This window comes from Mizuhopecten yessoensis, unplaced genomic scaffold (assembly GCF_002113885.1).
Source record: "Mizuhopecten yessoensis strain PY_sf001 unplaced genomic scaffold, ASM211388v2 scaffold11165, whole genome shotgun sequence".
Taxonomy (NCBI): Eukaryota; Metazoa; Mollusca; class Bivalvia; order Pectinida; family Pectinidae; genus Mizuhopecten; species Mizuhopecten yessoensis.
This window is the reverse complement of record NW_018408912.1, coordinates 591,451-609,184: the sequence shown is the minus strand read 5'-3', so window position 1 is coordinate 609,184 and position 17,734 is coordinate 591,451. Positions and strand designations below refer to the sequence as shown.

At 37.4% G+C, this 17,734-nt stretch overlaps 1 protein-coding gene across 9 annotated transcripts in view; it reads right to left on the bottom strand.

Annotated features, from left to right (window-relative positions):
• Nucleotides 1–1,877: 1,877 nt before the first annotated feature.
• LOC110467205 (trithorax group protein osa-like) overlaps nucleotides 1,878–17,734 on the bottom strand; it is a 61,873-nt gene continuing 46,016 nt past the window's right edge. For 7 of the 9 annotated variants that reach the window (XM_021524199.1, XM_021524205.1, XM_021524206.1 and 4 more), the window contains 7 exons: nucleotides 13,512–13,731; nucleotides 11,953–13,225; nucleotides 11,203–11,690; nucleotides 10,483–10,596; nucleotides 9,166–9,371; nucleotides 8,776–8,890; nucleotides 1,878–5,357 (listed from right to left, as the gene is read on the bottom strand). In XM_021524199.1, coding sequence (XP_021379874.1) covers nucleotides 3,121–5,357; nucleotides 8,776–8,890; nucleotides 9,166–9,371; nucleotides 10,483–10,596; nucleotides 11,203–11,690; nucleotides 11,953–13,225; nucleotides 13,512–13,731 — 4,653 coding nt within the window. In that variant the 3' untranslated portion in view covers nucleotides 1,878–3,120. The remainder of the gene's footprint in view (nucleotides 5,358–8,775; nucleotides 8,891–9,165; nucleotides 9,372–10,482; nucleotides 10,597–11,202; nucleotides 11,691–11,952; nucleotides 13,226–13,511; nucleotides 13,732–17,734) is intronic. The other 2 variants (XM_021524200.1, XM_021524202.1) reach the window with 2 other exon arrangements.

The window sequence follows — 17,734 nt, the reverse complement described above, 5'->3', positions numbered from 1 at the left end:
ATCCATGCAGAGAAAATGACGATGAAAAGAAGATTTTTGAAATATTGGTTAATTTTCCCTTTAGGGCCAACCTGGGCCCTGGGGTTGGGGTAGGAATCCCAATTTTACAATTTTGTAGCCTCATCTACCAAGGATGATTCTGACCAAGTTTGAAAAAATTCCATCCCTTGGTTCTTGAGAAGAAGTTGAAAATGTAAAAAGTTAACGCACGACGATGGACAGAAAGTGATCGGAAAGCTCAGGTGACCTAAAAAGCCAAATATTAATATTATCATATTATATTGTAAATATTACATGTAACGAAATCACTGACCTATTTATCAGGGGTTCTTACCCCAGAGACTAAAATATGTAGCTTGCTCCTGCATGCACATTGAATAAAAATATTTATCCCGCCTCAGGCACAAATCCTGTAGTCCTATTGGTTAAAACGACGTCACATGATATCCAGTATATTTTCATATTAGGTCAGTAGAATCTCACATTAGGCGAGTACGAAAGAGTTATCGTTCTTTGCCCATAAGAGTGAACCTGTAACAAGATGGCGACCAAGCGGTTTGTGCAGACGACAGCCGATGAAATGTTAACAAAGCGGGTGAAAGTAAATGCTGACAACACTATCAAGGCTAATCAAAAGTCGGCGAGAATTTTAACGAAATATCTGACAGAAATGTGCCAAGATACCGCATTCGAGTCATTTGATGAGGTGAGACTTGCGGAAGTTCTGGGCCATTTTTTTTTTATCCAAAGGGCCTTCGACGGGATAAATTCGTTACACAGTTTGTTAGTGACCTAACAAACTGTGTAACTAATAATATTGGATCTTAAATGAGTTTTCATTTCATATAAGATTTTATGAAACGAGTCTTAGTTTTTATTTTTGCGAGCGTTGGCGAGCAAAAATCAAAAGTTCAGAGAGGAGTTTCATAAAAGCTCATATGAAATGAAAACAAATTGAAGATACTTTTTTATCACAAACTCAGAAAACTTACATTCTGACAGGTTTTAAAGACAAACTGTAGAGGGCTTAATCAAACGGAGACGGACATTTTGTTGCGCCATTCACAATTTATGACGTCTCGTCATTGTCCATATTAAGACGTTAGAATCAATATCCGACTGGCACAGCCAATAAATAACGCTCCACAGATTATAACACTAGCGACATTCACTGGATAACAGGCCAATCATGTGATCAATAAATATATAAAGAAAGGTCGAGACCTATGAGTTTGCCTCCTCACTTCACCCTGTAACCTTGTAATGGTCTCTCTTGGTCTACTTCCCTTACAATGGTAAATAACTCCATACATTGGCTGTAAGTTGGGCTCTCGTTTTGATGACATTTATATTTCCTTGACAGCAACATAAGTAGGGTAGGTGTGGGATTAACAGAGTAAAGCGGGTTCTACCTCGGCATTTCAAAATTCCCCCATTTTCCAAAAATGTACTCAAAATTTGGAACTGCGATACTGCAATATTTATATAAAGAGTACTTTAAAGGAAAATAACTCGTAACGTTTCATAACAAATGACAATGTAATTACATAGTTTTACTTGTGGTATCCTTTATCTTAATATCATAATGGATTTCATATCCCTAATTTATTCATAACCATAAGAAGGCGTAAATTGGCACCCTTTTTTTCTGTTTATCAAAACCCCAACACACGGGCAAGCCTGGGGATAAGATGTCATCTGTGTTAAGACAGCAAGAATCCAATTAAGCCGCTCAATATGCCTGGAAGAATTAGGAAGTCCTAAAACCTGGAACATACTTTCGGACAAAGTCCAATATAATGTCAAGATGACTTTAGAATTTGACAAAGGGGGAAAACTCTGGTTTGTTTTCCTACAAATACAACAACACCACTGTATTAAAATATTTACATTTATTTAGTTGAATCTTGTTGACATACAGTATAAAGCTGCTGCACAAAGATGATTATCAGAAATACAGGATGAAAAATGAATGATGAAATATTTTACTACAAAACGAAAATCTACACACATTTTGTCGGTGATCCATATAGATATATTATCAACATTACATTAGCAGTGCAGTTTTCATCTCTACATACAACTTCTGAAAAGTGATAAATGATGAATTGATGAACATACACAACAATTCTATGAATGAACATTTATCATATAAATACCGTCTCTTCCTATCCAAAAAGAGTCATAAAAAAGGGAAAATTGAAATCGAAGGGTAAGTAAATAATAAAAATATAATGGTTATCATATAAATATGTAAATGATAACTTAATTTTTCGAAATCCAATTTCATTTGAACAACTTTGAAATTGATCAGAAAGACAGCATGCAAACACTAGAAACTTTCATTTGTACAGCATTCGCTCCCTTTCGTCACCCTGGGAAGCTAACTACTACAACTCCACGCATCTTTAATTGAAATATACATTCTCCAATTATCGAATTCTATCAACCTTGTTTGATGCACTCTTTAATTTCTCTGTACAATAATCAGTAATTTTGTTGTGTATTCTCCATGTTACATGGTAACAAATCAGAAGACCTTCAATTCATTTTCTTTCGAAAAAAAAAAATGCGAGTAACTATTCATCATGAGCTGATGTAGAAAAATAAAAATGCTGAATCGACTGTAATGTGTATTATGGGATATATATTTTCTCTGTGGTCACATACATCACACAACAGTTGACAGAAGAAATGGCTCGCACAAAACTGAAGAAGTGGGAATTGACTGCAAAAAATGACTGGCAGTATCATTGTATATTACAAAATACCAACACTTTCCTGCTGAACAAATCAGCGAGTTTCTTGTCAGAATATACACTAGTAGCTTGCACGTAACATTTCCTTCATCTATTTTACAAACTTTGGGCGATGATGAACATATACACTGTACAACTTTTATGTGCACACACGGGAATGATGTTGCTACAACAACAAACTTTAATAATGATACATATACAATGAGGATGTAATAATATATTATTTACTATACACATACATGACGTATGAAAAACTTGGGCTTTAATATTTCTTTTCCAATAACAATGCAACTTTTCACCTTTTTTGAAGAAGTATTGTAATAATGATAATAGCGTAGATAATAACTATATGTAAAAAGTACTAGGAGTCGCTTTGAAAGCACTGGAACATGACGTCCGAGAGAATTTGAGCCACGACCTGGTCAAGAATCTGAGACATAACTAAGGACAGTAGCCTCTGCTGATGATGCCCAAATAAGCGTCTATTTTCCGTGTTGTACGACAGATGAAGCAGAATGTTTGCTGCACGACGAAGCATGTCCAAACTGGTGCCCATCATTTCGGGATTTTCCCGCAAGATGTTTATACCGTGAAGATTGACTACCTGCATGGCTTTCTGTTCTGCTGTTTCTAAGAAGTCTAGCAGTAGGGAGATGGTGGGATGCTGCAAAGCAATCGCCCTTACAGCACTATCATCCCCTTGAACCAACTCTGATAACAACACAATGGCAAACTCGAGAGTCACAGGCTCGCTGCGGTTAGCCAACATCTTTGCCAGGATGCTGAAAAGCTGAATGATACGATTGAACGGTGGGGTAGCCAACAGCAGGTCAACATTTGCAGCATGAATACAGAGTTTACACATGGCCTCGAGGACCAGTCGCTGAGGGGACAGGACGGATGAAGGTGTGGAAGGGAGGGGGTCTGTTGCACACGATGATGGACACACTGCCCAGTGAAGCAGACCATCCAGGATAGGCATACAGATCTCCTCGGGGTAGCCTGACAGACGAAGTTGTCCACTGATGTTGGCAAATATCACTAGTGTATTCTCCCTTAACATAGCGAGGTAGTTCCACCACCACTCCGCCTCGATATGACTCGAGTCCATCAAGTCCTCCAGCTCACTCTCGTCCCGATCAAATTTTTTGCGGGTCGTGTTGCGAGGTAGATGACGGTGATGTAGTTGTAACAGCTTACCAAATGTAAATAATAAACCAGCATGTTTTGACATTTGGGCATCGTTGCCTGGCACACACGATAAGCTACGGAATATGTTTGATATACAAATACAGCGTCGGCCAAGTTCATCTCGTGCGTCTGTAATAACATTAAGAGGCGGTTCATCACGCTGATAAGATTCATCCTCAAGTTCCACCTCCTCATGAGATCGTTTGCCACAACATTGGCCTGAAAGACTGTCCACATCACTTTCAGTTTTTACACATACACCCAATAGGTCATCCGACATCTCTGTTTTGATGTTTACCTTATTTTCTTCCATTTCCTCTTTCACACCCTCCTTGCTCGCATCTTGTCCTTCCTCTATTTTTTCGACAGGGACCTCCTCCTTCTCCTTTTTCACTTCCACCTCCATACCAGCTGGAGGATCTGAGGACTCTATGACCTTCTCCTCCAAATCACAAACTTTCTTTTTGATCTGTACATGCTTAAGAATGTTATTTCGCTTTTCTTGTTTGTTTTCTTTGCCTAACTTTTTCATATCCGTCGAACAATTCAGCACCTCAGGTTTATGAACATTTTTGTTGGAGATTTTCTCCTCCTCTAAAGTCTCATTCACCACAACCGCATCTTCAGTTTCTTTGCCCTTTTCACCACAGTCTTGAGATGGGCAACAACAACGATTCTCCTTTTCTTCGCCTTCCACATCCCCCTCCTCCGTTTCCTCGGGTAAACTCTCACATTCATCCTCTACCTTTAATTCTAAATCACTCATATCTTTCAATTTCATTGGAGGTCGAATGAAGAGGTTTTTGTACACCATATTCTCTTTTTCACTAGCAAAGAATGGAACGATATGACGAGATGTATCTCCACAGCCTAGTTGCCAGTGATCTTGCTGAAAGGAGAAACCTGAATATACATCCCAAGACTTGGGATCTGATGGTGCTAACTCGTCTGTTTCTACAAGTTTGACATTTAGTCCATTCCTCGTTGTCAAGGTGAAATCAGTCAACTTTTTGTCACTATACTTAGCACCATTACCAGCATTGTCAATCAAATCGGCAACTTTTTCCTCCTTTTCTTCCACCTCCTCTACCTGTTCTTGTTCCTCTTCCACTTCCATTTCCTCCTTAACATCCTCTATTTTAACAGATGCTAAGATGTCAAGTTTTTGCAGCGGTGTATCTATGGCATGTTTCTCCATCGAGACGAAAGGCTCCCCAAACATTTCAATAAGGCATCGTCTGAAATGTTCCAGTAGTACTTCAAGCAGCCCCGGTAGGTGGTTCAGACTGAAGTAAGACACGGTTGAGTCATCATACAGAAGGATGTTAAGCGTGTCCAGAGCCCATGTACTCTCTGCCAGTAAACCAGATTTTAAAGCCATCATGAGTCGCCACGCCTCTATCTGACCTACAAACAAAAATAAAGACATGACATTAGGTTCTACTTCTGATGAAAGAAATTACTTGGTTTTCCATCATAAAATATTTAATCAATAAAAAAAACAATTAAGGGTAACAGGGCTACAACTGTATGTAAAAGGTACAATTAAGGGTAACAGGGCTACAACTGTTTATAAAAGGTACAAAGTGTTTGGGATGTTATCATAATGGCCATGATAATGCAATGCAAAATCAATAGTGTGCTCAAAGTGCTTCAATGAATAAGACATGCAATTCTTTAATAATGTCAAATTTAATGATGTGTTTATTTCACTAAAATATCCTTTGATCTTCAGACAAGCCAGGCCCATAAAGGAGAGAACACTGCCAAATTCAATACATGTTACACAACAGCAAGTGATATGGTAAATGCTCTTTCACTCCAAAGACAAATACTTGAAATATCCTTTTTTCTGGGTCAAATTTGAAATAGCTTTCCGCATTAGTTATTGTAATGAAAAACTATCCGAATTCTTCCATTACAATTTGGGATTCAAAAAATAGTGTTATTGTTTTTGACATTGACATCAAACTTGAGAACATTTACCATACCATATATATATATAAATATATTTTAGCAGATCAGTTAAATTTGTTTATATAAATCAGCACAATGACAAAAACACAGTTAAATTATTAATCTTACAGTACAGCTACTAGGATGAGTGGACAAGTACACAAAAGAATAAGACAGCAGAAGTCCAAGGTTTGTGAGAGCCAAACAAAGCGATGTTTATGTACACAATTAACAGGACACAAACTGAAAAGTAAAAATTGTGTGAGACAACTGGCACGACAAGATGAAAACTGAAAAGAGAGTTAGTCTGTACAACACCAAGGCAAAAGCATTCTTTGTGTACAATATAGAACACAACACGATCACAGGGCTCAAAATTCAACAACGATTCATGAATTATTTCTTTTAAAGATTACCAAAAAAAAGGAATGATAGAAGTGACATCTGAACCACAGGGAGTTTTCTAAACAAGACAAAATAACGAAGGAGTCTTGCCAGGATTTACAGACACATAACAACAGGAAATGGTTGTTTTTGTTTTCTGTTTTTAAACAATATTGATTTTAGACAAGGTAATCAGGTATCATAAACAACCCAGATACACTTGTAGAATATTTTTGATTTGCATAAAATGAAAGTCTTTGAATAAAATAAAATTTTGATGGAAAAATTTCAAGCCCTGCAGTTGAAACAAAAATAAAGCTCTATCTATCTACCACTGGGTTAAATAAGGATACCTTAAGTGTACTTGCTTGTTCCCAGGACCAAATTAAAATTCTTGGAATGCTTGAAGAAAATAGAAGACTGATTTAACAAAAGTAGCTCCACAGCATTTGCAGCACAGATTTACCTAGTTACCTCCCCCTGGATTCCTGAAGTGCAGTTGCTTTTTGCTTGTATTATTATCAACATATCTCATATTTTATGTGTCAACTTTTGGTTTTCTTTTCAAATTATTTCATGAAAACTTCCAATTTCATCAAATCAATAATCAACATTGATCTGCAACTTTTTTAACAAAATTTAACATGAAATTGTTTTATTGTGGCCAAAACATGATTTTTTCAATGGAAAAAGGTATGCTTCAAATATACTTACGAGAGTATGTTTCATCTACAAAGATCCAAACCGAATAGTTGCCCGCTTACTACAAATGGCCCCAAATTTTGTAAACCCAGCTCTTGAACTTGGAAAAGTAATTTTATTTGTAAGCAAACCACTTTCCATTTGGTAGTTACTCTGCGTTAATCTTTTTAAAAGGCATGTTGATAGGATACAAATATAAAACAAGCAGTTTGTCGTCGGAATAAAGGGTTCACCGATAAAGATGTCGGCAAGTCCTAGGAACCAGCAGCCTCCAATACGTCCCAAAATTAATAGTTCTTTTTTTAAACCCTTTGTCATATTCAATTTCTTTTTTAACCCAGTAATAATCTTAATAGGGAATTAATCATTCCTGGCAGAAAGAAGATTTCTACCATTGTAAATGTATCTTTATCAGCGATCCATTAAAGGTTATATCCATATACATTTTCCCTTCCTATTCCCATCACCCAAACATGCTGTATATATCCTCTACCATCAAAATTGGAATTCTCATTCGTTTTTTCTCAAGTATCTGATGACTTTTTTTTTCCTCAACTTTTATCTTTCCAATCTAATGTGCAATGCAAATGAAACATACTGTGTAAGCTTAGAAGAACACCTGACAAAATGTTATTCAAAAAGAGATAATGGTTTATTTCACCTGACCAAGCAAGTACACTTTACGGAAAAACTGTCATTGAAGTGCATCTCCTTTCAACCCCACATTTACATGTACATAGTCATGATTATTATAGTCTTGCAACAGATGTTGTCGCATTCAAACAAGGCCGCGACAAAACAAGTGAAATATATAATGATGAAAGTGAAATTCGGAGAATACAAGTTTCTACTTCGGCACTTTCTTTCACGCAATCAAAAAATTAACATAATCATTCTTCACAAAAGGAAGGATTCTGTTCAAGTTTTTCAAAGGAGAAGGCATCCACAAAGTAATTCTTTAAAGTACAAGAAAACAATGCAACACTACTACAAAATTTTCCTGTGATTCCATGCAGAATCATTACTTAATTATAGAAAATGTCAGAAATTTATGGTTTAATTTCTCACAAGAAAAGCTGTTTTTTCCTTGATCCACAAACTTGAAAAAAAATCTTATTTTTTATTGACAGAAACATAATGCAATCTTTCTGCAAAATTTTCTGTAAAGTTGAACATTATTATAACGCAAAAATATTAACAAGTGATGTTATTTAAAACAATTCAAAACAAAACTTTAAAGAATATGCATGATTTTCAGAAGGTTCCCTACAATCATTATTCCAAGAAGGAAAGTTTCCATTTAATACATTTGCATGTCATCCAATATTTCTCTTATTGAATAAGTTAACCACATGACCAGAGGAAGGTAGAGAAAATTTGGTGGTGATGCAACAATTCTACTACATCTAGGGCCCATTACCAAGCAGTTAATATAAGTGACTACTAATTGGAGAAAAAAAACACAGAGCATGAAATTTATTTGAGCAGGATAATCCTACTGGTGAAGTTTTAGTTTTTACATTTAGCATCGTTAACAATCTGAAATGCTGTCAGATGGCAATGCAAAATACAGATACATATGGAGAAGTCGTGAGGGGTGGTAGTAATCTATATATTATATACATGGTGAAAAATGCAAAGGGGAGCTAACTCTTCAGCTACTTTTCTTCTGCCAATGATTGATGGGATACTTGAGAGAATGATGCTTGATTAGTTATGGAACAATGTACAAACCAGACTGACCAACAACTACAGAGCTAAGGTCCACTACAGGAGTACATACCCACATCAGCTTTGTTCAGTCGCCGCCGCTTGGTCAGTGCAGGAGTGACCGCCTCGACACTGTCAGGTGGAAATGTAACCTCCTTCTTTGGAGCAAATGCCGGCATATGCTGCTTCTATAGGAACAGAATCGAGTTATATTTGATATAAACTGCTTCTATAGGAACAGAATAGAGTCATACTTGGTATTAACTATCTTATACTTCAGCAAATTGTTACTGCTATTGTTTCGTTCAGAAATTATACACTAGTTAAGTCTCTAATTTTACACAAGTCTCATAATTTTACTAGTGTATCATGTTCAAAATATGTATTAAAGAAACTTGCAGTAAGGTTTTATCAGAAAGCTATGAGCTGATGAATCTTAAAATACGACGAATCAATATCTTACCTGCACCTGCTTTGATGGAGACATCATGTACATGGACTTTTCCCTAGGGGGTGACATGTGATGTCCACTGCGACCCCCGTAGGGACTCTGCATGTAGGGCATGTTTGGCCCACCAGGACCCATCCCTGGGCCTCCAGGGTAGCCTGGCCCTGCATGCTGGTGAAATCGCTGAGACATTGGTGAAAACTGCATGTCTCGACGCCCATCTAAACGAAAGGAAAAACTTTCTTTTATAATCAATATGACTACAATCTGGTATCATTTGGATATCTTTTATCTTTATTATTTCCTTTTGCTCCCAAGTGTTTGTCAATATAGCAAGATTTCAGAAAAAACATGCAGTTGATAATTTCAAAAAACAATTTAATTGCTTTATAATAATGAAAATTGGGGGGTGGGGGGAAAAAAGTATCTTCATTTTTGTTACTTTATGTAAAAATACTTACAGTAGTAACATAACACAACTGTAAATACACTTCTACATAAATTATTGATTAGTACGACTAGTACATGTAAACAAAACCTGAAGTCTTTGGAAGGGATTCCTAACTACTATTTACCTTTGAGGGTTGCTAAAACACCTCATTAATTAGTCATAATGAAAGTCAATGATATTGAAATAAAAATATTGTTGAAGAATAACTCAAAGTTTTCTCAATACTTCGCTAGACTTCAGAATTAATTGAACATTTACAACACGAAAACTTTCAGTTTTATAGAAATACATACAAGTAAATCTGTTGTTAAAATTATAGTCCTAGATTATATTTGCTGCTATCACTATTCCATGCTTGTTCACATTTGGTGAATGCAACAAAGTAATTAAATTCATAACAGTTTGAAGTGATTTTTAATTATTAATGTAAAGTCTCATATCTGAAGTAGCTACTGACCATTGATCAAATGCTTAAAATGTCTGAAATAGCTAGCTAACTGATGTTTACTCGGGATTACCCAGAGGGTATGAACTATGAGATAGGTATGTATATATGCTTCTAATTAAAATGAATTCACTATTTTCAAAGATAATTATTCACAAAAAATTTATTGCACACCCCGATTTCAAAATTCTATTTCTGCACTCAAAAAATGTGCAAATTACAGAAGTTTGAAATATTAGAAAATATAACCTAAATTTTGACCAACAGTCACATGTTGCATCCAGCTAAAAATAAAACATATTTAGAGTAGCTCAAAGAAAACAAAGATTCCAAGATAAAAACAAGGGCGGTAAGAGCTGCATGCCCTGCAAAGTGATCGTGAAGGGCCATGAAGTGCTGGAGTATACAGACACAGGGGATACAGGGTAGTGCATACCAGGTGTCATTTGGTTATCGTATGGCGACATCTTGTTGTCCCGACTCGGCCGATGCTGGTAAGGGCTGGGGCCTGGACTAGGCCAATCACAGTAACCTGACTGGGGACTATAGCCTGCTGGCAAGATACGTACCATACTATAGTTTTCTGTATTTAACTTGACCCCTCCACAATGCCCAGTTAATGATACCCATCCCACCCTCGACTTATTAATACCCATCCCTTTTTCAACATTCTCTACTTCATAATTTCTCTTCCAAATTTCCCTCCTACTTCTATTCATGTATCTCTTTTTTTCCCTCTTTTAAGAAACCTCAATATATGATTCGATTTATTCAACATTACTCTAGTTGCTCTAAATAATCAATAATCTGATAATAAAAGAATTGTCAAAAAAATTGCTACAAATATTCATTATATATTATGTGAAGAACTGGGCAAATAATTAAGTTCAAATGTATTATTAAGAAATCAACAAAATTTTCACAAATGCTTGATTTTTGTTTTATACAACAATTCAAAAATTGAAAAAAATAGAAACATCTTCCTCAATGTGTATATTACATATAAGAAAATCTAATGTAATATCATTGGAGGGACCACAATTTTTTTCCAGCTGTGCAAATAAAAACAATTTGAAGCTATTGATAAGGTAGGGAAGTGCGAACAAACAGAAATGGGAAATAATAACAATCAATAAGGAAATAGTGGCATACACACCTTGACCCATATAGCCATCGTGAGGAGGGTACCGCTTATTTGGCGTACCATACATGCCACTAGGTGGCATTGACATCTCGCGTCCCATGGATGGCCTGGGTCCCTGGAACTGACCCTGTTGGTTGGGGTAGCCTGGGTATGGTTCTGGAACACCCATACCTGGCTTGCCCCCTGGATAGCCAGCTTGAGGTGACTGGTTAGCAGGATAGTTACTTGGGGGTCCACCAAACTGTTCTATGTGTCCCTGAGACCCTGGATGCGATGGCATCATTGGCTGTTGGCCACTGAAGCGTGACGAATACATTGGGTCTACTTGTGGGGGCTGGGGAGGAACCTGGGGAGGACCAGAAGGGTGATGGCTGTTCTGAGAAGAGGATGCGGCTGTTGATGGTTGTTGATGTTGGGATGAGGGAGAGACCGACGGCTGTGAGCTGACAGGAAGTTGTGGGGATGAAGATTGCACTGAAGGGGCTGTGGGAGAACCAAACCTGCAACATAGGAAGAGTTACATGATAAACACCTGTCCCCATGTGACATAGGGGTAGTTGACTCACCAAAACTTCCAAAAGGACAGTTGGGTTTTTTCTCTCTAATTATTACCTATATCATTCAAAGACTTTGTTTTAAGTGCTTATCAATATTAGACTTTATAACATTTTTGGTAAAAACACAATGATTTTTTTAACGATGTCAAACATTCATCTGAATTTTAAAGCACTATTTCATTGCGTACAGTTAGAGAATATTAACCTTTCAGGTTTGGTAAACTGATCACCAAATGGGAACTGCCTTCCTATGGACGAGACCGAGGTTGTATTTGTGTTAGTGCTGCTGAACTGACTGCTCATGATGGGCTCTGTTGACCGTGAACTGCTGGGAAAACTGTCTGTCCGCCTGAAGGATGATGGCTCACTAAATTGGGGTTCAAGGGGTGCAGGCCCACCACGCCCACCACTAACACCCTCAAAACTGTTTATACTGGCTGGGTTAGGCATGTTAAAACCCGGCATGTTTGGACGATTCATGTTGCTGTTGTTGCTGCTGCTACTGTTGAATGTATTGGTTGCGCTGCTGCTGGGCGGCTGATGGGGAGGTATTCCTGAGTAGGTTGGCATGGGGGAGTTTGTGGCACCTTGCCGGGGATATGGTCCATTGCGTGGCTCGTCAGCAAATGGGTCCTGACAAGTAACACTATCACTGTTGGCATTTGCGGGCATGCCTGTCATCATACCATTGTTCCCTGGCATGCCACTATTACCAGACATGCTGCCATTTCCAGGTGGCATGTTGCTGTTACCGGGCATACTACTGCTGCCAGGAATGCCACTGTTGTTACCTGGAATACCACTATTTCCTGGAATACCACTATTGCTGGACATGCCACTGCTACCAGGCATACCACTACTGTTTCCAGGCATACCACTATTACTGGACATACCACTGTTAACAGGCATTCCACCACTGCCAACAGGCATTCCACCACTGCCAACAGGCATTCCACCATTGCCAGGCATTCCACTGTTGTTATGCAAACCACTATTACCTGGCATACTATTTGGCATCCCACCATTTCCTGGCATGCCACTGTTACTGTGCATTCCACTGTTACTGTGTATACCACTGTTGCCTGGCATCCCCATATTGCCACCCATGGGTGGCATCATGTTGTTACCCATCATACCCCCGGGCCCGCCCGAGTTGGGTCCATGTCCATGCATGCCTGGCATCATGTTGTTAGAGTAGCCTCCCATCATGCCACTAGGCCCCATATTTCCTCCCATCATGCCTGGCTGCATGCTGTTGGGCATGTGGTTTGGTGGCATTCCCATGGAGTTGGGACCCATCATGTTGCCCATCATATTGCTGTTAGGGGGCAGCATGCCTGGTCCCATTGGTCCCATGCCATGGTCAGAGTTTTGCATGTAGTTGGGCCCCATGGAAGGTGGAAAACCCTCCATGCCCTGACTGTTGCTATTTGGAGTGCTTGGAGGTCGGAATGCATCCTGAGAGCCCTGGGAACCTGCTGTAATGTGAAAAGCAGAAATTACACACTGGACTGAAATACGCAACTTACAATAACCCTGCTATTATGGGACACATTAGACACTCTACTGCAATACAAGGGTTACAGCTATTGATGTTTTTCCTCAATGGTAAACCAACAGTAACAAATAATTCCCAATTCCAACCTCTTTGATGATCAATATCTAAGCAGCAAAATAATATCCTACAAAACTTTAGTGCCAAAACACTGCAAAAAGCAATTCCAATCCCTAGACATTGCTTTATATATTTCTCTTTTCCCTTACCTGGTGATGGTGCCCGGCGGTGCTTCTGTTCTCGTTTTTGCTGTAGTTGAGCTTCCATTTGAGCAAGAATGGGTGCCGGATCAGTGCCACCTCGGTCAAACTGGCACTCGTATGAGAAGAGGTATTTGATGTAGTTTTTCTTGAGTGTGAAAGCAGCACTAGCAGATGTGCCGATGTTCACCAGTCCGCATATCTCCTTCCATTTCTTTGTCTTCGTGACCTGTACAACAGGAATAAAACATTTCAACCAAGATGTCTTTTACTGGCAGTGCCACAGGAGACCTTTAAAAAGCAATATTATAGAAGATAATTTTTGACATTTAGAATTAATTTCACATTCACACGACACTCATCATTTTAACTATTGGTATTTTGATCTAAATTCAGTTTTAAATTATTGACAAGATCACATGAATAGCTTTCAATGGTTGATCAGATTGAAATAACCTTATCCATTGGTCTCTGTGGACTAATCTCCGAGTGCCTAACCTGAAAGTGATCATAATTTCCAACACATTTTCTATCTCTACTAATGATTTTTTTCTCCTTATCAGTCTCGACACATAATCCTCAGTTCCTAAAAAAAATACTTATGACACGTCGGGAACAATATATAGTATTGATAAGTTTGACGGATGTTGTTGGGAACTGTAGACAGTAAATTCTGTCTTGCATTGATTACAGATGATGTGGAAAATGTTATGAATACCATCTCCTTGATGATGTTTCTTATTTTTTAGGACTCAATAATATCATTAAATGTGTTGATTAGAATAGTGAATGCTTCATCCACTGGTCACTGCGGACCAATGTCTGAAACTCTAGCCTGAAAGGGTCATCATTTTCAACAATTTTCACGATGCAAAATACTACTTCTGATAAAACAGAAATTGACAAAATGTGTGGCATTATTTAATGTGTTGATCAGAGCTGTGTATGCCTCATCCACTGGTCACTGTCGACCAATGTCCGAAACTCTAGCCTGAAAGGGTCATCATTTTCATCACATCTAGTGGCTCAAAAATCACAAAAACCTAAGGGGAAATATGTATATAATAATCAACTCATTCACCCCTGAAACTTTGTAATGGACTATTCCGATCCTGGAATTGGAAGAGTTCAAATGTGTCTTCAGGAGTGAATGAATCAACTATTTACATTTCTTTGGTTGGGAACAATTCAAAGCCTAGATCAGTTTAACAGATATCAATGGGAAATGTGGACAGCTAAGTTTGTCTTGCATTGATAGATGAGAAAATTATATGAATGTCATCTTCTTGACAAGGGTTCTAATTGTTAGGATTTGCGGACATCATTAAATGTGTTGATCAGATTTATGTATGCCTCATCCACTGGTCACTGTCGACAAATGTCCGAAACTCTAGCCAGAAAGGGTCATCATTTTCAACACATCCAGTTGCTCAAGTATGTACATAATTAACTTCTTAATTTTGTTTTTGACAAAATCATAATCTGTAGCCTACTATCAGTAACCATGTCGTTGGGTACTGTGAAATGATGTGAAAATCATGACTTCTTTCTTCTTGATAATGTTTCATATTTTGATGGTTCACTGATATCATTAATCTAGACAATCACTGATAATGAATAATTTCTATTATATATGAAATTTTATAATTTTGTTGTTTAAAAAACTCAAACACGGAAGCCCTTTCATCTTTGTGTTAATCAGTATAGTGTATGCTTCATCCACTGGTCACTGCGGACCAATGTCTGAGACTCTAGCCTGAAAGGGTCATCATTTTCATCACATCTAGTTGCTCAAAAATCACAAAAACCTAAGGGGAAATATGTATATAATAATCAACTCATTCACACCTGAAACTATGTGATGGACTATTCCGATCCTGGAATTGGAAGAGTTCAAATGTGTCTTCAGGAGTGAATGAATTAACTACTTACATTTCTTTAGTTGGGAACAATTCAAAGCCTAGATCAGTTTAACAGATTTCAATGGGAAATGCGGACAGCTAAGTTTGTCTTGCATTGATAGATGTGAAAATTACATGAATGTCATCTTCTTGACAAGGTTTCTAATTGTTAGGATTTGCGGACATCATTAAATGTGTTGATCAGATTTATGTATGCCTCATCCACTGGTCACTGTCGACCGATGTCCGAAACTCTAGCCTGAAAGGGTCATCATTTGCAACACATCCAGTTGCTCAAGTATGTACATAATTAACTTCTTAATTTTGTTTTTGACAAAATCATAATCTGTAGCCTACTATCAGTAACCATGTCGTTGGGTACTGTGAAATGATGTGAAAATCATGACTTCTTTCTTCTTGATAATGTTTCATATTTTGATGGTTCACTGATATCATTAATCTAGACAATCACTGATAATGAATAATTTCTATTATATATGAAATTTTATAATTTTGTTGTTTAAAAAACTCCAACACGGAATCCCTTTCATCTTTGTGTTAATCAGTATAGTGTATGCTTCATCCACTGGTCACTGCGGACCAATGTCTGAGACTCTAGCCTGAAAGGGTCATCATTTTCAACAATTTTCACGATGCAAAATACTACTTCTGATAACACAGAATTTGACAAAATTTGTGGCATTATTTAATGTGTTGATCAGAGCTGTGTATGCCTCATCCACTTGTCACTGTCGACCAATGTCCGAAACTCTAGTCTGAAAGGGTCATCATTTTCAACACATCCAGTTGCTCAAGTATGTACATAATTAACTTCTTAATTTTGTTTTTGACAAAATCATAATCTGTAGCCTACTATCAGTAACCATGTCGTTGGGTACTGTGAAATGATGTGAAAATCATGACTTCTTTCTTCTTGATAATGTTTCATATTTTGATGGTTCACTGATATCATTAATCTAGACAATCACTGATAATGAATAATTTCTATTATATATGAAATTTTATAATTTTGTTGTTTAAAAAACTCAAACACGGAAGCCCTTTCATCTTTGTGTTAATCAGTATAGTGTATGCTTCATCCACTGGTCACTGCGGACCAATGTCTGAGACTCTAGCCTGAAAGGGTCATCATTTTCAACACATCCAGTTGCTCAAGTATGTACATAATTAACTTCTTAATTTTGTTTTTGACAAAATCATAATCTGTAGCCTACTATCAGTAACCATGTCGTTGGGTACTGTGAAATGATGTGAAAATCATGACTTCTTTCTTCTTGATAATGTTTCATATTTTGATGGTTCACTGATATCATTAATCTAGACAATCACTGATAATGAATAATTTCTATTATATATGAAATTTTATAATTTTGTTGTTTAAAAAACTCAAACACGGAAGCCCTTTCATCTTTGTGTTAATCAGTATAGTGTATGCTTCATCCACTGGTCACTGCGGACCAATGTCTGAGACTCTAGCCTGAAAGGGTCATCATTTTCATCACATCTAGTTGCTCAAAAATCACAAAAACCTAAGGGGAAATATGTATATAATAATCAACTCATTCACCCCTGAAACTTTGTAATGGACTATTCCGATCCTGGAATTGGAAGAGTTCAAATGTGTCTTCAGGAGTGAATGAATTAACTACTTACATTTCTTTAGTTGGGAACAATTCAAAGCCTAGATCAGTTTAACAGATTTCAATGGGAAATGCGGACAGCTAAGTTTGTCTTGCATTGATAGATGAGAAAATTATATGAATGTCATCTTCTTGACAAGGTTTCTAATTGTTAGGATTTGCGGACATCATTAAATGTGTTGATCAGAGTTATGTATGCCTCATCCACTGGATAATAATCAACTCATTCTCCCCTGAAACTTTGTAATGGACTATTCCAATCCTGGAATTGGAAGAGTTCAACTGTGTCTTCAGGAGTGAATGAATTAACTACTTACATTTCTTTAGTTGGGAACAATTCAAAGCCTAGATCAGTTTAACAGATATCAACGGGAAATGTGGACAGCTAAGTTTGTCTTGCATTGATAGATGTGAAAATTATATGAATGTCATCTTCTTGACAAGGTTTCTAATTGTTAGGATTTGCGGACATCATTAAATGTGTTGATCAGAGTTATGTATGCCTCATCCACTGGTCACTGTCGACCAATGTCCGAAACTCTAGCCTGAAAGGGTCATCATTTTCAACACATCTAGTGGCTCAAGAATCACAAAAACCTGAGGGGAAATATGTATATAATAATCAACTCATTCTCCCCTGAAACTTTGTAATGGACTATTCCAATCCTGG